Raw genomic sequence first — 26,885 nt, 5'->3', positions numbered from 1 at the left:
CAATGTCCTCTGCTAAAATAGTAACTACACTTAAGGCTTTGTTCTTGAAAGAAGAAAAACTGTACTCCTGTACTTTCTCAACCACTGTATTTGTGAGACTCACAGTTAACCCTGGAATCCAGCAAATCCAGGTACGTAAGTTGGCTAGCCTCAAATGAGAACTGCCCTCTGCTATCTCCTTCATCAGTCAGCCACTGGAAAACGCCTTTGCTGCATCAGGTATGAAAGGGTTAAACGCCAGGTGAAAGCGTGGTAGTGACGTTTCTCCTCCAGGGAGCCAGAGCCACACCCTTCCACAGTGGCCCCACGGCGTCCTGCCCTCTCCTGGCACTCAGAGCCTACACCTTACATTTTGGCCCTAATTTGATTTTTTCACTGAGTTTATCAAAGCGTTAGGAGCTCACCCAGATGCCTCAGAAACTGCTAGGAGTTTCACTGCTCTAATTAATTCTTGGTCTGATGCTAATCTTTCCAAAAAGACAGACATTCCTTAATGGTCCCAGGCTGTTTTTCTAAGTCAACAAGAATTTTTCTGTCTACAGTCCACCCAGACTTGGCTCATGGCAGATCCTCAGTGAAAGTACTACAAGTTTGCACTTCACCCTATTTGTCTCTACCTAAAAAAGACCGGAGAAGTTAAATTGGCAAGTGTGCAAGCTCTCCCTCTTTTTAAATTTAGAGTCTTTCACTGGCTTAGACTCCCAGAGTGTTAGCGCTGGAACCATTAGGGAGCATCTGGCGCGCTCCTTCAGTGAGGGCCTGACCACGGGGGTGGAGCTCAGTGGGAACCCAGCCCTCCTGCTGCACCCCAGTGGCCTCCTCTGGTAACAGGCAGGGCCCGCGTCCAGGCCGCGCGTGCCCACGGACACCACGCTGGCGTCTGGACTTCTGAAGGTTTCCATTTCACACGAGGGAGTCAAGACATAAAATCTGAGCTTTTGAGTCTGAAGAATAAACATTAAAAACACAGAAACTTTGGTGGTAATTCATCTTGATGCCGACTTCTGCCCACAAAATTGTGCCCGTTTGTCCTGGGTGTGCTATCCTGAGATCTGTCCTTCCCTGCTACTCAGGCCTTTCAGAGGTCAGGGGAGGTGCTCCCCGATGAATTCTGGACTCTAAGAGGATGGGGGAGGCCCAAACCTCTCCTAACCCCTAACTTACACTCTATGTATCTCTTTACACCCGACTCTGTCAAATGTCAATGGGAAATGTTCAAATACTTTGATCAACTTCTGAGAAATTATCCTATGGAAACAATCAGAGAGATACATATTTATCTTCTTTTTCAGGAAGGTCACTCCTGACTTCTGAAAGGTACAATATTCAATGGAGGTCACTGTGATATGATTCAATAGCCTTGAGCTAAACAACACTCAAGTGGCCTAGAAGATTGTTTCTAAAAAAGCAGGCAACTTAGCAGTAGATGTATTATAGTAAAGGAGGCCCAGCCCAGTGCCAAGCCTTTAAGCAAAGGCAAAGACAATTCAAGACTCCAGGAATGAAGCCCAGGAACCACCTTTCAGCCTGCACAACACATTAACAAAACTAAATGGCATCTCACCATATTCAATTACTGTGGTACTTTTAAGTAAAAACAAAGTTGCTTTGGAAAGGTCTATTTTAAAAACCACATTCCAGATTGAATCTTATCTTTTAGTAACAAAACAGAATCAGGACCTGGAAATTCTTAGAGGCAGAACAGCAACAAATTTAGGTCTCTTTCAAATGAAAGCTCTTAGACTATTTCCAAGTTGTTGACTCAACAACATCAACTAGGAGAAAGCCACGTGACATTCTGCTGCACCGAACAGCCCAGGCATCACTCCTCACTATCATTCTACCAAAGGCCCCAGTAGAAAAGGCAACTTGTGACCCCTCCCACGTCCTGAGGGACCTGACGTCATCCCACCAGGATGCCCACAGGATGAGCCAAGGCTGAGAGGGGTGCGGGCTGCTGGACACCCGCACCGCTCACTTACGAAGGAGGAGGCAGAGCTCTGCATAAACACAAAAACTCCGCATCTTTTCTTACCAAAAAATTCAAATACATCCTCCACAGTAAGGGGCACTGGCTGCCGTAGTCACTCCGCATCGCATTTTCAAACAGGGCTCTGATCCGATGTGTCAGGCCGGTCTCGGGAATGGTGGCGTAGACCTCTCTACCATCTACCCTGCAAGACAAAAGCTCATGCAACTCCAAGACAACTTCCCACACCTACGTTGCAGTGGGAAGAGATACGTCAGTGACAGCTGACGTCAGCGACAACTGGATCTGAGCACGTCGGAGGCAGTGCTGCGGCCAGGTCTGGGGACATGGGGGTGCAGGATATAGTATGATGTGGCTCCTCCAGGGCCAGGGGAAGCCAGCGTCGAGGGTGCTGTGGTGTCTCCGCCACACTGGGTCTGCCTAGAAGGCACACAAACTCCCTGCTTCTCTGTTTTCTAAGGAAAACCTACCCTTTCATCAGCAGAGTGCAAATTCTACCCTATGGGAAAGAAAGACCTTTCAGTTGAAAGTAGAGTGAATAAAATCCTGATGGAAGAAGTAAAAAACAAGTAAACTGAAATACTATTCTGGACCTCCCTGGTGGCTCAGGGGTTAATAATCTGCCTGCCCACGCAGGGGACACAGGTTCGATCCCTGGTCCAGGAAGATCCCACGTGCCGTGGAGCCACTAAGCCCTTGCACCGCAGCTACTGAGCCTGCGCTCTAGAGCCCACGAGCCACAACTACTGAAGCCCACGCACCTAGAACCTGTGCTCCGCAACAAGAGAAGCCACCACAGTGAGAAGCCGCACACCGCAATGAAACTAGAGAAAGCCCGCGTGCAGCAACGAAGACCCAACGGAGAAAGAAGGAAGGGAGGGAGGGAGGGAGGGACGGAGGGAGGGAGGGACGGAGGAAGGAAGGAAGGGAAAGAAAGAAAGGAAGGAAATAAAAGTTAAAAATTATTTATTAAAAAAAAAGAGAAAGAAATACTATTCAGAAGCAATTCTGAACACTCGATTTCTAAGGTCAGAGTGAAGTAACAAAAAAGCTTCTGGAAGGAACAATGATGCCTAAGCCAATATGTTCCCAAGCCTGTCGCTTAACCTTCAGATATAAAATACTGTATCCAAAAAAAAACCCAAAACATTTAAAACATGACACTGTTATCATCAGTAATAATAACAGAGGCTAGTAATTAGTCTGCACTCTCTTTGTGCTCGGTACTCACCCTTCCCGGCAACCCTCTGAGGTAGGTCTTTATTCCCATTTTACAGAAGGGGGAACCTACTGGAGACATGAACTGACTTGTCCAAGATCACACAGCTGCTAAGTGGAAGAGCTGGGATTTGACTCCAGATTCCAACTCCAGAGCCTGTGTTCTTACCCCCATGCTTTTACTACACCTTCTCAGACACCTGAAGACCTGGCAGTCACCACTCATGCACCGTAAGCAATGCTCAGGGATCCCAAAAAGCACGGCCTAAGGAGACAGCCACAGGAGCCTCTGACGAAAGGTGTTGCTACTTGCAAGTCTCTCATTCCTTTTTCACCATGTTTTTCTACAACACGGAGAAACCCCCCGGCAGGTGTTCCAGGCCCAGGCCGCATTCACTTCTGTATTCTGGAGGCCGAGTGGGTGGTGGGAACATGGCAAGCATTGCATAAAGGTTTCTGGACACACAGACAAGATGCTCTGTAATTACCTCTGCACAGTTTCCACTAGTCTTTTCCTCATTTTCTCAGCTTCAATTGCGAACAACCACGGCTCCAAGGGTTTGGCAGACCTGGTGATCGCATCGAAGAATCTTCTGGTCTTACTGGCACTGTGGGACTTATTCTGAATCTGTACATACGACCTCCAAAGAACCTGGTTGCCCGGATACAACTTTAAAGCCTCCGAGAGAGCCTCTCGCAGAGGAGCCAGAGGGTAGACGGCGACTTTCATGTGGAATCTAAGCAGGCTCGTGTGCATCAGGGTGACGGCCTCAAGGACACTGCTCAGGCTCGGGGGGCTGGCACTGCCCTCCAGACCAGGGCCCTCTGCGGAAACAGAGACCTTGTGTTTCGCAAATACCTGCTCATATATCCGCACAGCAGCGTCGATCCCTATGGTCAAATACTGGAAGAGCATGAAGCATTTAACCAGGCTAATCAGGCGGCTAAAGGAATCGGCGGGAGCTGGATCAGAGACACAGTTCTCCCCCAAACAGTCCTGCAGCGCGTGTTCATAAGCCTTCCGAGCTTTCAAAATGTGAACGGCCAAGACTTGCCCAGTGTAGGGCCCGTAGGCCCCATTCTCGGTCAGTCTGGTCAATACGTGAATGGCTCGGGCTGGGGCAGCCCCTCTCACGTCCGGCAACAGCTCCACCTCCAGCTCGGCATAGAGGAGACCGAGCTCACACAGCTCATGGTCCTTCAGTTCTCTGCTCCCTGCCATGCCGAGTGCTGTATCGAAAACTCTTCTGGCATCCTCTGTGTTGCCGAGCAACCACTCCAGATGCGCATACTGCTTCCAGAGGCAAAAATTGTTGCGGTTGTCTGGCTCCTTGAGGAGATTCTTGGCTAGTTTTTTGCAGTTCTTTCCTTGTGATTTTAATCTCTTCTTGTTTTTAGTGCGCAGACACCAAACGACCTAAAGGTAAAAAGAAAAGAATGACTCCAAGTGCTCTGTGATATTAAAGACATCCCTTCGTACTGTCAGCTGCAGAAAGCCACACAAGGCTCTTCACTGCCTTCCTTTATCACGTGTCTGCTAAACACTTAGGCTCTCTGAGAAACACATCAGGATTCCACCAGGGCCACAGGAGCCCCAAAATGAACACATCTAGGTTCCCATCTGAAATCCCTACAAAGAAGGCTTACATACTCCACATGCTCTTCTCCAAAGATAGATGACCACCAAATTTTACCAGGCACTATTTTAATAATACAGCCTGGTGTGTGCAACCTGCAATTAAAGCATCAGAACTTTGGGTTTTATAATTCAATACTAACCGGTGGCCAGCAGAGGGCAGAGGAGTCAACCCTAGATGACCTTCTAGCAGATAATGAAGAGCAGCATAAGTAGCTTATTTTCTCTATTTTAATAAGCCCCTAAATCCTCTAACCTGGCTTAAGCTTAAGCTTGGTCCTTAACACTAACTGCTCACATAATCACAGACATCCGGTAATAAAGAGTCAACACAACAAATAGCTCCCGTCACTGACGCGCTGGACTCACTCCCACCTTCCTCCTCTTCCCCGTGGCCCCTCAGAAGGGGCAGCCGCACACCCGGTGCCTTTGGGTCCCCGAAGGAGGAGGTGCTGTGGCCCAGAGCCCTGAAGAACACCAAGAGCCTGGCCATCCCACTGACAAACAGCGACGGGAAATGAGGTCCTCACACAGGGGAGGAGGAGGCCGGAGTTACCTTTGCAATCTCGTACCGTAACCAGGAGAAGCAGAGCTGAGACCTCTCCTTGCCTGAAAACAAAGGCATCACGAGGTGGAAGATGCTGCGGATGAACTCCTCGCCCTCTCGACTGTGACCCCTGGTCCAGTGCCGGCAACCCAGCTGGTCTGTGCGTCCGACACAGCTGACGCCGGAAAATGAAAGGTTGAGAAAAGTCAAGGGCTTTTCATCATAAAGTCCATTGTCAAAGATGCTGTTCTCATCCATGGCCAGATAGAGGCAGGAGGCCGGAGGGCTGAAGCCGGAAGGCACACCCAAGAACTGCAGAAAGGCTGCAATCAGCCGAAACTGAAGATCCGGGCTGGAAAGCTGGATCAGAGACTGTCCAATATCATCAAACAACACCTGCAACAAAGACAAAATCATGTGACCGAATGCAACAAACAAAAAAGCCTTCACATTTTTTTCCACAAATCTTTTTAGAGGGATATACTTACGAGTCAACATTATTCAAATTAAATTTTAAACAGACAGGAGCTAGGCTGTCTGCAAGGCACAAAAAAGCTAGAGGCCTCCCAAGGCAAGCTGAGGGCGGGAGGGTGAGTGCCAGGGGTCCTGCAGCGCCGGCAGCATCTCACACTTCCTGGGAATCCTCCACAGGAGGGGACACCAAAATGGAAACTTTCAAAGTCTCCTAATGGATTCACAGGAAATCTAAAATCACATTCAATTCTCTTTTTTTACATGCATATCTGAGAACACACAAAATTGCTTTTCTAGTTACTTTGATAAGTTACAATTGTGAAAAATTTTTATTTTAAGATAGAAGAACTTTACTACTTTGTGGTTTCTTTGTATAAAATTGCTTCAGGAAATGAAAAATACGCTCAAAAATACACAAACAGCAGCACAGTAAAAAGGAAACTGCAGGAGCAACGGACCATGCTGAAAGCAATTGTAAGAGCCTAATACTGACTGTAACTGTTTGTAGCTCACTTCGCGTAATAACTTTAAAATGTAAGGCCACGGGGACTACACTGTGTCTCAGGTCCTGCTTATCTGACGGGTCTCTGTGGCCCTCAGCAAAGAGGAAATCAAAACACGAGCACAATAAAAGTGGACTACCTGGGACTCAGCTCATCAAAACCATCAACTAATCAGAAAGCTTTTTCTCCTCCAGGCTCTGACTAGAGAAAAAAATCTAAGAAATTGCTCGCGGCAGTAGTTTGCTCCAGGAATGAGCTTCCGGGAAACCACCAAAGTGCTGAGCCTTGAGAACTAACTTCTGAAGGGTGACCATGAACTCTGTAAAGCCATCAAACACCAAAGACCGAGCCCACCCACCCTGCCTGAAAACTTCCGCTCGCTCGGCGGGGCGGGGACCTCACGGGCAGGCTCGCCTCAGAAGGTCGAAGGTCACCGCATGAGCAGCCATTCCCCTGGGCGCTGGCCCTTCCCTCCTGCCCAGAGGCCACCTCCGTCCTTCCTCCCAATTCCGTTTTCTCATTCTGGCCACTCCTCGAACATCCCCAGCCCTCTGGTTCCTTCACTCCTGCTGATCCCTCTGCCTGGAGGCGAAGCTCTGGCATCAAATAAATACTCTCCACATCCAGGACTACTGAGTGCTCACCACTGGGCAAGCTTCGTCCAGGCACTGGTGACGCAGCAGTGACAGAAACGGGAAAAGTCTCCACTCTCACGGCACGTGATTTGTAGGGAGCGAGCGGGTCAAAGCTCAGGAGCCTTGCTGCTGTAAACCCTCTCAGACTGTACTTGTGACCTGTCGCGTGCCAAGCAGCACACAGTAGACCCTTGAAGAGCACGGGTTTGAACTGGGCGGGTCCACTTACACATGGATTTTTTAACTAAACATGTCCCACAGGACCCCATGACCCGTGGCTGGTTGAATCCGCAGCTGTGGAACCACGGATGCGGAGGGCTGACTGCAAAGTTATACTCGGATTTTCAATTGCTTGGGGGAGTCAGTGCCCCTAACCCCCTCGTTGTTTAAGGGTTGACTGTAGTAGGTATCTTGTCAAAATGGCTCAATTCCAGGTATCAAAATAGAATCTCTTCCTTTCGTTTAATGTAAAACTTCCAAAGCTGCTGGCCACTGGGCACAGAGTAGCAGGCGCCAAGCCACGCAACAGCCGTGAGGGACGTAACCTGAGTGCCTGGCAGCACAGGTGCCCAACAGATGCTACTTCCTCCAGCAAGATGAGCTGGACACCCACCGTCCCAACACGGCCTCTACATTCCTGTCCCTCTTGTCTTCCGGAGTCACACCCACCCACCCATCTTTAAGGATCCAAGAGTAGGGTGGGGAAAGTGGACACAGCTGAAGAATCTAGGACAGTGACTCCATGCTTTTAAACCCTGAGCCCCCAGGCTTCCGTGTGAAAAACTAACTGAATAACCTGGAAGACAATCTCCAGAAGGGGGACCACCAGAGCCGACCCTCCTCCTCGGGGACAAGAACTATCAGGTCGAGTGCCTCGATGCTCCCCCATCACTAGCAGCCAGTGAAAGTCTCCCCGGTTTCCGGGAAAGAGGGGAGTTTCCATAGGCAGGAGCAGGCTAGAACCTCCCAAGCCAGGCAGGTACCCAGAGAGCCCAGCAGACTCCTTCCGGGGAGCCAAACCCCAAGGGGAACAGGGGCAGAGCAAAGACCCCGTGGGGGGCAGCGCTCACCTGCCTCTCCGGGTCCTCACAGTCTTCCTCCGCCTGCTTCTTGGTCTTCTCAGGGCGCCACGGCCTCCAGTGTCTGTGGTCTCGGGACCGCTCAGCAGCAAGCCAGATCTGCCACCTGGGCAGAGTCTTATCTTTAATTTCCTGGTCGTCGTCTTCTGGTTCATCATCGTCATCATCTAGGCAAGAATCAAACTTCTAGACACCTAACCAGCAAACAAAGCCACCATCAACACTTAAATCTACCTGCTGGTTCCAGCTACAGGGGTGGGCACCTGGAAGGCCAAGGTAAGACCCAGGCCCAGCCTTCTGCGACACTCAGTGGCATTAACAGACTCTCCCATAGTCACTCAGGTTCCCAGAAAAAAACGGCAGGTTAGCCAGTGAAATCAGATGATTGTTAATGCTATCACAGCAATTAAAATGGGAATGACCCATATTTAGGACAGCACTGCCCAGCGGAACTTTCTGTGATGCCAAAAAGTGTTCCAATTCTGCGCTGAGTAATATGATAGCTACCAGCTACAAGTGACTTACTGGGCACTTGAAATGTATCTGGTAGAATAACTGAATTTTAAATTTTATTTCATTTTAACTAATTTTAATTAAAATAACCACGTGTCACTAGTGGCTACTGTACTGTACAACACACTTCTAGAATGCTAAATGACATTTAATGAGAGCATTGCTTTAGATTTTCTTAAGCCATCAGAATTTTTAGCCAGTGGCCCTATGATTATGACACATGTTCACTTTTTTTAAAAAAAAAAGAAGCAAGCCAAGATATCCTATACTTTATTTCACTTTGTTTCCTAACTCTGAACATGCAGAATAGGAAAGGAAAAAAGTCTGAGTCTTCTGTAAAGTTCAATATTTAAAAATAAACAAACGGAGTATGTACAATGGTGCAGCCACCCAGAAAACAGTTGGGCGGTTTCTTATAAAACTAATTTGTACTTAACATAAGACCCAGAAACTGTATTCCTCGTGCTGATCCCAGAAAAATGAAAACCTATGTTCACACAAAAACCTATACATTAATGCCCACAGCAGTTTTATTCATAATAGCCAAAAACTGGCAACAATCCAACTGTCCTACAGAGGGTGAACAGAGAAACAAACTGTGGTACATCTATGCCATGGGCACTGCTAAGCAATAAATATGAAGAAACCGCTGACACATGCAACAGTATGGACGGATCTCAGGGGAATTCTGCTAAGTGAGTAAAAGGCAATCTTAAAAAGTTACACAGAAAACAACTGTTAGTGAGAATGTGAAGAAACTGGAACCCTCGTGCACTGGTGGTGGGGATGTAAAATGGTGCAGCTGATGTGGAAGACAGTATGATGGATCCTCAAAAATTAAACCCAGAACTACCATATGATCTGTCAATTCCACTTCTGGGTATACACCCCAAAGAACTGAAAGCAGGGACTCAAACAGGTGTTTGTGTATCCACGTTCATAGCAGTATTATTCACAACTGCCAAAAGGTGAAGCAATCCAAGTGTCCATCCATAGATGGAGAGAGAAATAAAATGTGGTGTATACATACAATGGAAAATTATTCAGCCTTAAAAAGCAAAGAAATATTGACACATGCCTCATACTGTATGAACCCTGAAGACATTACACTAAGTGAAATAAGCAATCACAGAACAACAAATATTGAATGATTCCACTTATATGACGTTCTTAAAGTAGTCAGATTCATAGAGACAGAAAGTAGAGTGGTGGCTGTCAGGGGCTAGGGAGAGAGGAGAGGAATGGAGAGTTAATACTTAATGGGTATAGAGTTGCAGCTGGAGAAAATGAAAAAGTTGAGGAGATGGATAGAGGTGATGATGGTCGCACAAGTGTCTGAATGTAATTAATGTCACTGAACTGTACACTTAAAAATAGTTAAGATGGTAAATTTTGTGTGTGTTTTACAATAAAAAATGTTGAAAAGAGTTACATGCCATGTGATCCCATTTATATAAACAGAGGTGAAATAACACAGTAATATAATAATAGACATGGAGAACAGATCAGTGGTAGGAGTTGGGAGGAGCGGGGAGGAGGTGTGGCAAGAAAGGTACAGCATAGGGGGCCCTGTGGCGATGCAGTGGTTCTGTATCTTGATTGTGGTTACATGAAGCTGCACATGTGGTAAAACCGTAAAGTACGAAACAAACACAGGCAAAGACGAGTGCCTGTCAAACCAGTGAAATCTGAATAAACTCTTTGGATTGTACCAGCATCGATTTCCTGGCTGTGCTACTGTCTGCAGCACTACCACTGGGGGCAGCTGGGTGAAGGGTGCACAAAACCTCCCTGTGTATTTTTTTTCCCAACTTCTTGTGACTCTGTAAGTATTTCAAAATAAATAACAAACAAGCAAAAATCTCAAAAAATCGAAATGCATGATACGTGTACCAGCATTTAAAACCCAATATTCTACCCAATGCTCTTCTGAATTCCTCAAAGAAGAAAACAAATTTAACTATTTATCACCTTCTTCTAAAGGTCTACATTTGAAGTAATCCTTTAATCACGCTGAGAAACTTACTATAAGAGAAATTACCCCTGTGAGTTACATATCAGACTTAGATACCAGAATTTATTATATCAGTAATTCAAAAAGTTACATGGTTGTGGACAGATGTATATACGTAACAATCACAGCCTAACAGGAAGCGAGGGTAAGCAAGGAGAAATAAGTTGTACCATATGAAGAAGTACTTCAGAATCAATGAGAAACACCAGCCACTCTCTAAATGCCAGCCCTGTCCTGATGAACCAAAAACTTAAAAATAAAACAAAACCAAAAATAATTATCCACTAGTTTTCTGAAAACAAGAATCTTTCAACCTTTCTCCTGATGCTGCTGGGGTTTTGCGTACTCCCACTATATTCATTAGAAAGAAATTCATTGAATTTTCTCTATAATGGAAACTTTGCAGGAATATTAGCACCAACATATGTCCCTAACTTGATACTAAAAATCAAGGTTTCAACACTGGGGTTACCTTTCTGAGAAAATTAACTTTACATCTGATTATGAGTGACGATTAGACATTTGGACATTTATCAGAGAAGTAATGTTAACTTGGTCTCTGGACAATGCTATGAGAACTCTATCCTCATAGAATTGCAGAATACGGTAAACTTTAGAACGTAGATTCCATGCAGTCTAAGAGTCTTGCTCATTCACAAAACACAGAAACAAACAAAAACAAGCTGAAAACACAGAACCATGCTGAGTCGGTCACTCAGAGAAAGAAGATTTATTACGCAAAGACCTATGTTCGTAATTCTTCATGTGGTCTCGCAGACTCAGTGGCTAAAAATGCAACACCTACTTCCATTTTTCCCTGCATGTTATTGTTTTCATATATGAAACCACTGAGGTCAGCCTGAAGAACAGTTCCAGTTCTTTTAGGAAAGGACACTCAAGAGAAGTCAGAACAGCTGAGCCTTTGACAGCATAGGTGAGGCATGACCATCACCAGACAGTGCTGCCCAGAGCAGAGTCACCCCAAATACCTGACGGTCCCCCCACCCAACCTGCCTTAGTGGAGGCGGGGATGCCACCTGGCCTGGAGCTCTGCGCTGCCACGCAGACCTTAGCTAATCCAAAGCTTCCATGCCACGGATGAAGAAACCAAGGCCCAGAAAGGTCACACCTGTGAGAAGAGGCTGGCCGAGTCTGGGCTCTCTCCGCCTCACACTTTCAACAAAACCAGAAAGTGAAGCAATTCCTGAATAGCTGAGAGCTGCGCTGTCCAATTCAGTAGGCACAGTATGAGGCTATCAAGCACCTGGAAGTGGCTGGTCTGAATTGAGATGTGCTATAAGTATAAAATATACACGAGATGGCAAAGTCTTTGTATGGAAAAAAAAGAAGGCAAAATATCTCATTAATTTGTTTAAATTGATTACATGTTGAAATGTTCATGTTCTGATATACTAGGTTAAACAAAATACATTATCAAAATTAATTTCACCTCTTTCTTTTCACTTTTTTAACGTGACTACCAGAAAATGTGAAGTTACATATGTGACTTGAATTATATTTCTGTTGGTCAATGCTGTCTTGAAGAATACAAATCTGGAAAATACTTTGGAGTCACTTAGGATGACTACTGTATAAATGCTAGTTAATAATTATAGTATTCCTAAAAAGGCAAGTATTTTTCAAATAATCTGTTGGTCTGTACATTGCCAAGAAAACGAAAAGACAGTCTTAAACACACACAAAAATGAGAGGAGGGAGAGCAGGGGATTAGTAACAAAATTACTAATCAGAAGCAACCTACAAAATGAAAATTACTTCCTCTGGAAAGAAATTCAACCCTCAAGAGTGTATGGACTAAAGGAGGGCATGGCAGTCAACTGCTTTAAAATCTCTAAGGGGAAGAAACAGTCTTTCTCCCAGGTCAGTTACTTCATGAGTTTTTGACACTTTGATGTTTGCACAGTGTTCTTAAGCTACTGATAAATAGCTCACACCTACAAACAAATAACCCATGAAGACATGAAAACAAATTCTGGAAGGAAAAGGCAGAGCATCTCAACTGAGAGGCGCCTTACCTGGGCTGACGACCACCCAGCCGCCCCGCTCCTGCTGCTGCATCCACGCTCTCCAGCCTCGGGCGCCCTTCTCCCCGGCCCTGGGCTCTCCACTGTCCCAAAAGGGCTCAAAGAATTCTACCTGTTCAGGTTTAAGACACAGAGGTTAGCCTACCTTGTACAGAACTGCTAAGTCACTGGGCAAAATCAGTGCTGACTGGCATAAGAGGGGCTTATGATTCTTGAAATCTTGCCTGTCATCAGTCCTGGGAGTAGATATACGATACACAGAACAGAAAAAACAATTCGTGTGACAGGCAGCCACCAAGAGAGGCCCCCGTGGCCCTCCCCTGCCTTGAAGTATTCACACCCTTGAGTGTGGGGTGGGCCCAGCGGCTTCTAACAAACAGAATATGGCACAAGGTGATGGGACGACACCTCTGAGGTTAGTTACAGAAAGACCGGCCAAGCCCACGAAGAGGGACCTGCAGCTGGGTGGGAGAAGGACGATTTGCCGGTTCTGACCCTGGTAGGCCAGTCTGACCAGGGACAGTGGCACTGCCAGTTCCCTGAATGCCACTGGGCCCCCTAACTGATACCTGAAGTCATGTTGCTTTCAAGACCTTTGGAGGGGAAGGAGATTCAAAGTCTTTTTTTTAAATAGAATTACAGTTGATTTACAATATTATATTACCAAAGTTTTAACAGGACAGACTGTGAGCTCTTGAGGTCAGGACCACATCTCAATTACAGTAAATTCCCAGCACCTGGCACTATGCCCAACACACAGGAGGGACTCAATAAATGTTTGCTGGGAGACAGCTGAACATGGCTGGCACCCAGCGAACAAACAGGCCTGCAGGGTAAAGCCTGGTCCCTCCCTCAGTCATCTGGCCACCAGGCCTGCAGCGTGTGGGGGCAGTTTGGCAGCAGCGATTCCCTATGGAACAAACGTGAACACTTCCATGAACAGGAAACTGAATATGTCATCACCTGACAATCGGGACTTTGAAAGTTGGCCAGTAGGGACTTCCCTGGTGGTGCAGTGGTTAAGACTCCGCGCTCCCAATGCAGGGGCCTGGGTTCGATCCCCGGTCAGGGAACTAGATCCCACATGCCGCAACTAAGAGATGGCATGCCACAACTAAGGAGTCCGTGAGCTGCAGCTAAAGGAGCTAGCAAGCCGCAACTAAGGAGACCCAGTGCAACCAAATAAATAAATAAATATTAAAAAAAAAAAAAAAGTCAGCCAGTAACCTGTTCAATGAAAGCTTTTGCAAGAAACCTCTTGAAGAAGAACGAGCAGGCTTCAAAGGGCAGGAGCAGCAGGATGACGCAGCCTGAGCCCCAGTCTGCAACCAGGAGAGCCACAGGAGGGCCAGGCCCTGCGCCGAGTGCAGGCAGCCACCTCGGCAAGGGGAACCGCGAGGACTACACTCCCTCTTCACAGGATTTGCTCTTATAATAAGAAGGGATGGCAGAAGCGCAGTCAAGAAAAAGAAGGTTTGTTGTTTTTTTTTTAAGTGTGATGAATCCTTATAACCAATTCATTTATTCCACAGACAGACCAGTAATCCCAGACTCTGTTTTCTGTTGTACTACTCTGTTTATGGTAACAATGTCTCTCAGTTACAAAGGTATGGAATGTCATTAAACAAAAGCTTCAAAGTTGTCATACACATGCTTTGAAATCACAGATCTCTTATTCACTGGGTGCCCACCACCGTCAGCTCTGTGCCAACAAGCACTGGTCCCTACCGTGTGCTGGGAACACGTGTTAAGCTGAGGTGTGGTCATGCCCTCAAGAGTATTGAAAGCCTCAAGTGCGTGGGCCAGTCCTGGGTGATGCTTCTGTCCTGGGCAGCGCCCCTCAAGCCCATCAGCAACTGCTCCCACCCCAGAGGGTGTCAGCAGAGGGGTGGGAGGTGAGGGAAATCCTGATCCTGACCCCCAGCACACACCCCAGGCTCCACAGAGAGGTTAAGAACCACTTCTGCGGCACAGCAGGTTCTTCAAACAGCAAAACGTGTCTTAAAGTAACTGTGTTATCTGGCTTATTATACTAATAATCAGTTATACCAATACTAACCAATATTCTTTAACCCAATTTTGTCTAGGAAAAAAAGGTTAAAAATAAGGATGATAAAAAGTCTTTACAGGCAGTTCATGAAAGCTCCACAAGACGGAGACCGTAGCCTGTCACCAAAGACCTTTGAAAGTTCACCATAAATTCAGATGTCCAATCCATCTCTCATCAGACCCTCTTTGCTGAGTAGAAAACTGAGTTTTCTTGAGCGGAAAAAGGGAAAAGAAGGTTTTCTTATTTGGATAGTTCTACAGTAAGTTTTTTTTATTGCTTCACATCACGAATATTGGCAATGTTCACTCATCTTCTCTAAATGACTAACCCCCCCAGCCCTACCCACCCCCAGTTAGGATCGGTGTTGACAAAGCACCAACATGTGCTTGCAACTCCACTCGCAACTCCAGCAAAGATTTTAGGTGGTGGAAAGGTTAACCAGGGGAGAGACACGAGACCCAGATTAGAGTGCACGCAAGCAGGAGAGAGGACCACAGTTTACAGGGCATGACAACTGCCTGCCTGGAGGGCGGGGGCAACTAGCACTTAAACACGGGCAGTTAAGTAAGGGAAAAAAAGGGACATAAGGAACCTTTATATTTGGGGAGGTGGAGGGATCGTCTTTCCTCTCTCCATGTTTCACTACTTTCACTATGGAATTTTCCTTGCATTGCCAGAATATTTCTGAGGAACAATCCTCAACAGGACTGATGTAAAGGAGGATATAAATATTCTAAAAATACGACCACCACCTCCCATTATCCACACACCCCCACGAAAGAGGGAGAGGGGGAGAGAGATGGAGACGGGGTGGGGGGGACTCAAGCAGGACTCGCACCTGTCCTTTGGTAGGCAGGTCTTTCACACTGTCGGGTTTGAAGAAGGTGAAGTCAACCATGGCCTGGAACAGAGAGACAGCCTTCTCGGAGTGACCAGCCTGACGCAGAAAGTGGCACTGCTGAAGAAAGAGGGCTGCAGGCAGGGAGAGCAAAAGGGGAGAACCCTGGTTAACACCCAAAAAGGGAGAGAACATAACTCCTACAGACATGCAGTTCAACACCCAGAACATCTTTTCCCTGAAATTTAGTGACTTAATATTTTCAAAGCTGTGAGACATACATGTCCTGATTTTAAAGGACTCAGATAGTACTGCAATGAAAGTACATTCTCATTTTTATGTGAAACTATCACAGAGTACTAATAGTAACAATAAAATAAAGCAAGAGGATGGTCTGAATATTGGTTATCAAATACTCAAAGCTCATTAATACGAGAAAAATTCTAGGAAAAGGATGGCGTCATAGATTTCTTATCAGAAAGCAAAGATCTGTACTCAACTGATCACTAGATGGCATTATTCACCAGCAATTTTCATTGTGTACTCAGTCTTGTAAACAAATCAGGGTTCCATGTTTGAAAATTTCAGTTCATTTAAACTGTGGTACAATTCCATCTACTAAATACCATTAAGCTATTTGAGCTCATCACAAAGGATATCAAACATGAGACTCTTTTAAGTCAGTGGAGTAAATGCTTATTATTTCTAGAGCAATATATTTCTATCTTTAGAAATTAGTAGCACTATTCGATAGCAGGGATTTGATCAAATAAACGCCTGCTACATGCCGGACCCTGAGCTAGACTCACCATATATTATCTCAGCTGACACGCACAACAATCAGGTAAAGCAGGTATTGTACTATTGCTGCTGAGGGAGGAACTAGAGCTCAAACAGGTTAAGGAACCTACCCAAGGTCACACCAGAACCCATGAAGGGCAAACTCAGGATTCAAGTCAAGAGTGACACTCTCCAGCTCCTGTATAACATGCAGTCTCCCGTGCCTCACTACTGGACAAAATTTATATTCTAGTCTCCTTCAGGACCTGCCAAAAATGGTAACAGTATAATAATACCAAAAACCTATACCTATCAGTGATGTCAGCCAGTCAGGGCAACCCGCACACAGTAGTGCCTCAGACCCTATGCTATAATGGGTCAGATGAGCAGTGCAGGCATCTCAACAGATAAGGCCACCAACAGCCAAAGCAGTTAAGAGACTTGACTACATTTACCTGATTAACAAGTAGAAAAGTTGGAACTTCTAGTCTGGTGATATTTTCCGAGCCCTACTGGCTCTAATGCCCCACCACCAAGAAGCTGGAGGGGGAGAACCTGTTATCAAAAGGAGTCATAATACCTTTTTTAAAAATCAGTTTTATCGATTTAGACATTCCTAAAATAAACCAAAAATAAATCTTCATTTTCAAGTTAGCCAAAAGAAAGTACAGCTCCTCCCGCGTAAGAGGATCTGGTCATCATCTCCTTACCAAACATGGCCTCCTCAGTGCCAGGCAGCTCAGGGTGAGACAAGATGCTGCCGTCCTTAACAGCAGACAAAGTACTCAAGCATTTTCCATAAAGACTCTGAATTTTTGATATGGAAAAGGTGCTAAACTGGCTCTGGCAAAATAAAAGGTATTTCTGCCAAAGGGCTGTATTGTTGGGATGTAAAAATATCAGTTTCTGCCACTCTTTGACCAGAGTGGAGGGCTCCCAGAACTCGGTGCAGAGCTGCAGCTTGGCAAGTTTCAGATCCACGCTGCTCGGGTTGCTTTCCACGGCCCGTTCCAGAATGGCCAGCTTCTTCTCCAGAACCAGCTTCAGGGACCGCTTCCGCTTTTCCTGCTGTCCTTCCTCGATGGCATACAGGCCCGGACTCCTCATGACCTCGTCCTCAACAACAAAAACACCGATTTACAAATGCAAATGGAAGTGGGGGACCCTCAGGATTTCAAGGCTGCTTGTAGAGTGACTTATAAGCCCCAAACGGTTTCTCACCTCTCAAAATGAATTGTTATTCAGACATGTTTGATCTCGAGTTTAGTTCACCTAATTTACCTATCCACTCTCTGTCATTTTAAACTTAGATTTATGTATCAATAACTAGCATGCAATGTCTTGAAAACCTTTTCTGAAGAGCCAGTTTTACCAATAACACAGCCAAATGTAGGACAAATATGATAATTATATAAGTGGTTCAAAAAGATAAGTGGGACGAAGACAAATCCATGTGTTCCAGAAGGGGAGCACACAGCTCTAACTACGTCATTCCACGGGCAGCCCCTCTTTGCAGTTCTGTGCACTTCGCATGTGCTGTTTGTATTTCAGGAACGCCTCCCCCTGCCTGGTTAGCATCTACTGTTCTTTCACGATTCTGTTCAAGTTTCACCATCCCTTGGAAGCCATTTCTTACTCCCTAGTGGCAAGTCACCCCCTCATTCCATCCCCAAATTAGATGTTATAGCGTTTATTACCCCAGATTGCATTTATCCTCCCTCACGGGGCTTTGAGTAAACTCAAGGCGAGGGCTGAATTCTAGTTATCTTTAGAGGCCCGGCACCAGGGTTCCTCCTAGGAGCTCAAAAATCACTGCAGAGTAAATCAGTGCCCCAAATTATGACCGTCATTCTAAGGTAAGAGAACTGGGACAGCGATACTTACCTGAAAAGCAACAAATGCCATCCACAGCTGAATGTCCCGAGGATTCTCCCAAACCCTCCTGTTAAACTCCTCCACCTTGGCCTTGAGAAGCACGTTGTCTCTGTTGGGCTGTGAATCTGGCTGCTTGGATTCTTGCTCTGAAGGACCCCGGCCTTGTAACCACTGCGTGGTGGCTTCATCATAAATCCCCAGAGGGTTCAACCAGGTTGTAACAGGGGAAACCACATCCTCTGCACCCTTCACTGGGATAAATGAGATCGACTCTGATGAGGGAGGTTCAGTTTTACTGCTAATGGCAACTCCGTCAATGTTCATTAATCCCACGCTCTTCTTTGTAAAGTAGCGCTCGACATGCTTGTGTGACCGCTTCTTTTCTGTGGAAGTCCCCTCCCAAGATATACACTGCTTCCTAGGGTTAATGCCAAGGCAGGAGTCTCCTTTCCTCTTGTATCTTATATTTGAAAAAGAAAACAAGTTACTGAGAGAACATGTGCCCTGGATCCAAATGACTGAAGGCCCAGCAGACACACTCTTGTTCTGCAAGTTAACTGCATATATTCAAATTCACCTTCCCTTCAAACTGCTTCTATTTAGAGAAGCACGAGGATTAGCTGCTAACTTTTTCTGCCTGTTTGACTTATTCCTCTAACATGACTCTTTGTTTATGTCTCATGAATTTAAGATCATGCCTGTCTTCCAGATCTTAGTAACTTATATTCTCCTGCAGCTCTGTACAGCACTGTCCCATACATTGTGTCATTTGAACACCCCAATCATGTGTGACAGGCAAGGCGGAAATCATCTCCTCTTTTACACCATTCCTAGATGAGGACGCTGAGACCTCAGGTGACACTATGTCATCTGTCTCCTAGACCAGTCCCTTTTTCTCAGTACTGCCCTGTGTCCCTGCTTAAGATAACAGAGAGGTCTAAGATTCTTTTTTTAATCCTGAAACAAAGTATGTCAAATAAAATTACATTTGGCTATTTTCTACTCTACAGGAAAAGAGGCTGGGTTCTGAAATGCTTTTATGGATCATGTAGGCGTCCCCAGAGTTAAACACAAGACTACTGAATATGTGCACAAAAGCTAAGGAAAACTGTGCACACTTTTCTATATGTATGTTATACAAACAACCCAATTAAAAAATGGGCAAAAGATCTGAACAGAAATGTCACAAAAGATATGAATGACCAATAAGCACATAAAGTGGTCAACATCATTAGTCATCAAGGAAAAGCAATTAAAACAGTGAGATACAGCACAGGCCCACCAGACAGCTAAAATTAAAAGGACTGACAATACCAAATGCTGGCAAATGATCTGTGGAGTAACCGGGACTCTCATATGCTGTTGGTGGGAATGTAAACTGGTACAATCACTTTGGGAAAAGGTCTGGCAGTTTCTTAAAAAAACTAAACGCAGACCTTACCCTATGACCTAGCAATTCTATTCCTAGGTATTTACCCAAGAAAAAGGAAACCACAGGTCTACACAAAGAGCTGTGCACAAATGTTCTCAGCAGCTTTATTCGTAACAGCCAAACACTGGAAAAAGTCCAGGTGTCCATCAATAGAAGAATGGATAAACAAATTGTGGTATGGTACTCCCACCAGGAAAGAGGAACAAACTACCGATAAATGCCACAGCATGGATGAAACTCAAAAACATTATGCCGAGTGAAAGGAGCCAGACACAATGGAGCACGTACTATATGATTCCATTTATATGAAATTCTAGAAGAGACCATACTAATTGATGGTGGAAAAAAATTAGAATGGCAATCTTCTCTAGGGAGGTGGGGTGTGGACTGAGTGGAAAGGAGCCTGGGGAAACTTCTTGGGGTCATAGTAATGTCCTCTATTTTCATAGGTGTCTGGGTTACACAGGTATATGCATTTATCAAAACTCAGCAAATAAAGATGTGGATTATTACACTGTAAGTAAATTTTAAATCAAAAGAAAAAAATAAGCAAATCTTGAACTCTAGCCAATGATATGCACATTGAAGTATTTAGGGGGCAGTGTACTGATTTCTGCAATTTACTTTGAAACGCATCCAAAAATTAAGATGGGTGGGTAGACAGCCAAATGGACACGTACGTGACAAGGCAAGCACAGAAACATTAATGGTAGAACGTAGGGCATGGTTATATGAGTGCTCACTGTAAACTTCTTTCGACTTTGGCTGTATTTTTTAATTTTTTCACAATAAAATGCTGTGGAGAGAAAAAAACAAGAGAGAGGTGCTGCCATCTTCTGTCAACTCCCAGAGAGCTTCTCTTCCACCTCCTCCTGGTCCAGCTCCATCACCTCCTTTCCTTCCTCACTGTCAGCAGAGACCTGAGAAGCTCTCTGCTTGCCTGTGCCTCCCTCACCGCTCCACTGTGGTGGATTCCACTTTAGGGGAATAGTTTCTCTCGCACACACAAGTTTTCTCTCAAACCCTTTCTCTTTATCCTCTCTCCCAGTTCCTCCTGGATTACCTCTGGATAATCTCTCTCCTTTCCATTTATGAGTCAAACAACTTTAGCAAAGGGGTGATGAGATAAAATAGGCTAAAATAGCTCTATATAAGCCTTTCATCCCCTAAGAAACAAATTTTAAGTTAAAAACTAGTTTTGTTTTCCTTAATTACTATTTTCTTTTATTTTCACTAAAAATGAACAATATTTTAGATATTCAATCTCTTAAAAAATGTTTTCTGACTTTAAAACTGCATTTTGTAAAACTGATTTTAATAGCTTCCTTTTATAACAAATTTGATGAAAATGATAAAGGAGAAAAAAGAATGCTACTGGCCTACATTATTAAGTATCAACTTTCAGATAATGTGCATATGCATATATTCATATATATACATACACACATCCTTTTAAAAAATAGCTGATATATTATAGCTTCAGGCTTTCCTCCCTACTTTTAAGCATTTCCCCATACCATTAGTTTTAGAAAATACAATTCTTATTGGCTTCAAACTGGTTCATTGGAAGAGTGTGTCATAATTTATTTAACCATTTCCCTACTGTTGGATATTTAGGTTCTATACAATTTATCACAGAACCTTAATAATTGGACAGGACCTAGGATTAATGCAATAGTTCCCCAAATAAAGGCACTTTTCCTATAAAATCCTTATCAAATAATCAGCTAGTCTTCACTTGAATAATTCCAGAGGTAGGGACCCTCACTTTGTTTGGAGGTTCAGTGAATGATATCACATGTATCTAATTTAAATAAATTCAGATATAGGTACTTAGTCACCTCCCCAAAAAAAAGAGAGAGAGAGAGAAAGAAAGAAAGAGTGAAAGAAATGAAAAGAAAAGAAAGAGGGAAAGGGTTTGGGAAGAGAATATGTTTAAATCAAACACCCAGTTCTGCCCTGAATCCACTCAGTGGGTCTGAGCCCCAGAGTAAGCTGGACTGAACAACATGAATTTGCCTTTCCTTTGGCGAATTCAATTCACACATGCCTTCTGAGTGTCTGACTGCCTAGGTCCAAATTCCAACTCCACCATTTACTAGCTGGGTGACCATGATCAAGTTTTAAAAAACAAACGAACAAACTGTGCCTCAGTTTCCTTGTCTGTAAAACAGGGATAATAACAGTATCTTATGTCAGAGAATTGCTAGGATGATCAAAAAAGTTTATATATGTAAAGTCCTGGGACTTCCCTGGTGGCGCAGTGGTTAAGAATCTGCCTGCCAATGCAGGGGACATGGGTTCAATCCCTGGTCAGGGAATTAGATCCCACATGCTGTGGAGCAACTAAGCCTGTGTGCCACAACTACTGAGCCTGTGCTCTAGAGCCTGCGAGCCACAACTACTGAGCCCACGCACCACAGCTGCTGAAGCCCGCACGCCTAGAGCCCGAGCTCTGCAACAAGAGAAGCCACCGCAATGAGAAGCCTGTGCACCGCAACGAAGAGTAGCCCCCGCTCGCCACAACTAGAGAAAGCCCACATGCAGCACTGAAGACCCAACGCAGCCAAAAATAACTAAACAGGAAAAAAATTAAATTATATATGTAAAGTCCTTAGCCATACAGTAAGGACTAGATAAGTTTAAATTATTATTATTTCATACAACTTGGCTCCTAAACTTAAGCCAATTATTTCTTTGGTATATAGCCAAAGAAACGATAATCTCTTCCAAAAATGGAGAAAAAACTAGCTGAACTTCACTGACAGATAGTATACTAGTCCTATGGAATTTTCCAAAGGTAATTCTGACTTGTTATACACTCACTTTAGAAGATGACCCTTGCTTACCACAATGCTCCAAAACACACCACATCACTGCTGGGATGCTCACACTCTTAGATTACTTTCATGCTGAGCCAAACTTCCACTCACTGGTCCTGTTTCTGCTTCCCAAGTTACACAGGACATTGCCAACCCACCTTCCAAAACACAGTCCAACAAAGCCTACAAAACGATGACCATATCCCTGACAGGGGCCAAATACCCACAAGCCCTCACCTCATCCTCACACGATGGCCTTTAGCCAAGTGTCTGCTCACCTTCCTCTCAATGCTCTTGGTTTGTCAATATCCCTCTTAAAAAGTGTGAAAATTCAGTACCTGACACAGTATTCCCGCCATCCCCTGAGCAGCTCAGAGTGCCATGGGACCAACACCTCCTCAGACCTGGACACTAACAGTTGTACCGCTATTAATCTGGGCAAGACTTGCCTCACTTAAGTTTTAGTAATTTACTAGGAAATCATACCAATGCCCTAAGCCCTTTGTAGTAGTCTCTTTGCAGTTTAGATTAACAAAGTTGTCTTTAATTACTCTTCCTGAGCTCTGGGCCATTCATTAGCAGAGGCTCAAGAGCCACTCTCCGTTCATATTTTTTCCTTTTTTCAATCTATTACTAAATAAGAACTCTTTCTATTTGCACACCAATTTCTAATTTCATAGCAAATATTTTTGATATTTGAGTTAAAGGCACAGCAGGCATTACAATTCCCAATTTACAACTGAAGAAATGGAGGCTCAGAAAGGTTAAGAGACTTGCCTGGGATTACATTACTAGTCAACAGCAAAGTCAGAATGAGAACCAGAGTCTTCTGTTTCCCAGCCTAGAAAATGCCCTACCACCCAACCTGTCTCCTCTTTTTGTGGACAGTGGAAGAACATCTGAAGTCAGAGAAATACAGGTTTAAACCCCAACTCTCCTGCTTCCTGGTTGTATGACCTTGAGAAGGTACTTCATCTCTGAGATTCCTTTCCTCGTTGGTAAAATCAGAGTGCCCCCTCCTCACGGAGCAGCTGTGAGGGTCAGACAGGCTAGCATCAGTGAGAGAACACACACAGGATCATGCTACATACTTCATGCCAGGCCAGCATTTGCTGTGTATCCCCACATCTGCGGCATGAAAAACCGCACAGGACTTTAGGGAGCATTAAAATCATTCTAAAAATACACAAATACACTTTAAATATGATAGTCATTTACTCCCTGCCATGAGGTTTTAGTAGACAGTATGGAGATACAAATATGCACCAAAAAATAACTGATATAAACTCATCATAGAGGAAATTTTAGTTGGAGTTGCTTATGTGGTGAGTTACAGTGTCAACAATGAGTGACAACATGACTAAAATGTGGAGGTGCAGCAAAGTAATGGGAACTAAAATTTACTTTAAAAAGTAATTAGCCCATGAAGAATGATAATGATCTTCAAGGCCTCCTCTTGGCCATATATTCCATGATCTCTACCTTCAGTTTTCATTACCTATAAGCTGTTTGGGAATAGAGACTGTGTATTATTGTTCTTACAAAGTAGTAAGTGTCTAAAGAGTTTATTGAGGATTCCAATAGTTTTGATTGACAGATTAGAGGAGAAAAGTTTAAACTCATTACTGAAGCAAATACCATCACCTATTTTTACGATTATCTGGTGACATCTGCATGCTGGAAGCAGTTTGAAAAGGTCATTACCATTTAATGTCATTTTTTTAAAACGGCACGTGTGCGTTGCAGGGGGTGGACAAATAAAAGGCTTTTGTAACTTTTAAGAACGGCATATAGATTAGCCCAAATGGTTCACGGATAGTCACAATTATTTCAAGGCATTTTTCGGTTCATTCATTCTACAAATATTCATTGAACACCTACTATGCCAACACACTATGCCAAGCACCATGGCTAAATAAGATTAATCTGACCTGGGTCCTGATCTCAAGGTTTAAAATTTTATTTTAGAATGTGAGATTACTCACCTTCTATTGTATATGCTTACACAACTTAACAGTGGATAAAAGTCAACAGAGTCGATGGGGGGTGGGGGGAGGCAAAGAGACACAGACAGTGCTGAGAGAGCACAAGGAGAAGGAAGTTCCCTCCCAGCAGGGAAAACCAGGGAGCGCTACCACGATGGATACCTTGCTACATCTCCTCGGTAAAGAGACTTATACTCCCAGTTTGCAGGATCCGGCTTCTTATCTGTTCTGAAGGTTTCTCCCGTCAGAGCCTGAATGTCCTCAAGCCAAACAAAGTGACGTCCAATATCAGCAGTGGCATTATTTTCTTGACTGTGGGACAAAGGAAGGTGAACAAAAAAAGGGAAGAGGCACTTAGAAATCTCCCAGTTACATATCTCACGTTTCAGAAATGTGCAAGTTACACACTTCAAACTCCATAGAGCATCAAGCACACCTAAGTACATAAAATGTGCACATGCCATAAAAATGGGAAAAGGACTCCTACTCTGGAGAAAGTTTTAAAATACAGAGCAAAAACTGTCAACACTAAGTGACCCTTTACCAAGAAATGAAGTCAACTTATCCCAGAAATACAAGTGAAGGATACAGGTGTTTTTTAAAAAAAAATTCATTTAAATGATTATAACTTGATTTTCAAGTATATTTATAAATAAGGTTTTTTCTAAAAAAAAAAGAGAGAGAGAGAAAGATAAGGCTGCCCTAACTTTGCCTAACTTTCTTGAAAGTGCTCAGTAATTTATTCCAATTAAAAACTTAACAACAACGGCAACAAAGCCACAGTTCTGAATGCTTCAGTCTTGCGTGCTACTTATGTATGGTCTAAGTCTCGTTTTTATAGTCTGGGCTCTGTGTAGGGTGTTTTGCCTATACGTCCGGACCTCTATCTAAAGGGCAGAGAGTCCATTATAAGACAAGACCCTTATTTATCCCTTTGAACCGATTTGTGACTTGGCAGACTTTCAGATACAAAGGGAACCAGTTCCCTAGGAGTCAAAGAAGAGGGAGGGTTTTTTCTGGCATCTAACATCTTTCTTCCTCTAAAGAAAATCAGTTCATAATGCTGCTGACACAAGAAGGTGCCAAAGTAGTCGAAACAGCCATTAAGTGTTGTTCCATCTTTGCTTTTTGGCTCTGCCCAGATAGAAATAAAGATTCTAAAGGCTTCTAAATCATTCTTGGCTGGCAACACAAGGGAATGGTATTTCAGGGACACAAAGTAGCTACTCAATAAATATTTGTTGAATGATGCATCTCGGGTTAAAATACATGGTGATTTTTAACACATTCCCCACCAGAACAACTGTGGAGGGTTTTCTGATGACAAAAACTGAAAGGGGCAGCAAAGGGAGAGAAAGAGATCGGTGCACTCCAGAAAGAAATGGAAAGCCAGTGCGGAGAGGGGGCGGGAAGGGCCAGGCTGCCGACCACCCCTGGGGAGCAAAAAGCCCTCATTCCTCCCCTACTGGGTACTGCGGTCAGGAAGCAGGCTGTGGTCTAGGCTGTGTAAGAGGAAGGATGCGCCTCCCTCTGAAGGTGAAGAAGAGCTCATCCTAGGAGACAAAGGTCAGTTATAAGCTGTGACCTCTGGGGAAGCTGTCCCTTGATCACCCTGAAATAGAGTCCCATATGGTATGCAACCCACCCCTCCCTCCAGGCCACTTTCCTGACATCACGGAAAGACTCTCACAACTCAGTAATATCTTACTCCCTGTCTGTACAGAAACAAATGATTTTTCCAGGTCACCGCCCCAGGAACAGACTGCAGAAGTGAGTAGTGAGAAAGTAAAAGACAAAGACAAGAACAATCCACTCTGATCTTAATGGGGATATTCTACAAAATATCAACAGACTTAAAAATGCTGTCTGGATCATAAAACTATCAAGAGGCTGTAAAGATCACCTCTGATGTGGTTAAGCACAGGCTGAAAATAACTATCTTTCAAGTTCTTATTTATGGTCGTTCCTGTACAGTTTCAGGAAATCCTTTAAAACTCATTTTCCTCAGCCATAAAAAAAAGACAGTTAAAGATGAGTCTTCAGAACACACAGCAATTAATGTATTTTGCTTTGAAGACATACCAAAAAAGCAACAATATCAATGGTATATTCATCCATTCATTCATGTAACAAAAACGTACTTGAGCATTTACTCCACATCAGGCCCAGTGCCAACCGCTGGGGGGACTCAAAGGCAAGCAAGGTGGGGTGGTTCCCGCCCACAGAAATTCAGCCAAGTTCGAAACCTTGCTGCTAGACTCCTTTATTCCTTCCTCCTCTAGGGTTACAGGGATAGCACCTGAGACACAGAGAAGGCTAAATAAATCTGGGTCCTCTGAGCCACAGAGGACTGCGGCATTCTCCAACATTGATCTGCTGACAAAAGGGTCCCGGAAGACTACGGTGTCTGCCTCTCTGGAGACTACGGGCCGGATTCCAGACTCACTCT

General features: G+C 44.4%; 1 protein-coding gene across 4 annotated transcripts in view; it reads right to left on the bottom strand.

The window, feature by feature from the left end:
• NRDE2 (NRDE-2, necessary for RNA interference, domain containing) overlaps positions 1-26,885 on the bottom strand; it is a 45,557-nt gene that overhangs the window by 1,921 nt on the left and 16,751 nt on the right. For 2 of the 4 annotated variants that reach the window (XR_009544395.1, XR_009534644.1), the window contains exons 4-13: positions 24,599-24,748; positions 18,207-18,657; positions 17,033-17,438; positions 15,543-15,676; positions 12,646-12,766; positions 8,074-8,249; positions 5,401-5,787; positions 3,697-4,625; positions 2,036-2,174; positions 104-210 (exon numbers count right to left, since the gene is read on the bottom strand). Coding sequence is in view for 2 of the 4 variants with exons in the window: in XM_060170756.1 (XP_060026739.1) it covers positions 2,036-2,174; positions 3,697-4,625; positions 5,401-5,787; positions 8,074-8,249; positions 12,646-12,766; positions 15,543-15,676; positions 17,033-17,438; positions 18,207-18,657; positions 24,599-24,748 (2,893 nt within the window). In the remaining 2 variants the exon portion in view is untranslated. Of the gene's footprint in view, positions 1-103; positions 211-2,033; positions 2,175-3,696; positions 4,626-5,400; positions 5,788-8,073; positions 8,250-12,645; positions 12,767-15,542; positions 15,677-17,032; positions 17,439-18,206; positions 18,658-24,598; positions 24,749-26,885 lie in introns of those variants that run through there. The other 2 variants (XM_060170756.1, XM_060120690.1) reach the window with 2 other exon arrangements.

The sequence above is a fragment of the Lagenorhynchus albirostris genome, chromosome 1 (genome assembly GCF_949774975.1).
Source record: "Lagenorhynchus albirostris chromosome 1, mLagAlb1.1, whole genome shotgun sequence".
In the NCBI taxonomy this organism is placed as follows: Eukaryota; Metazoa; Chordata; class Mammalia; order Artiodactyla; family Delphinidae; genus Lagenorhynchus; species Lagenorhynchus albirostris.
The sequence above is the reverse complement of the archived record's forward strand: the minus strand, read 5'-3'. Positions and strand labels throughout refer to the sequence as shown.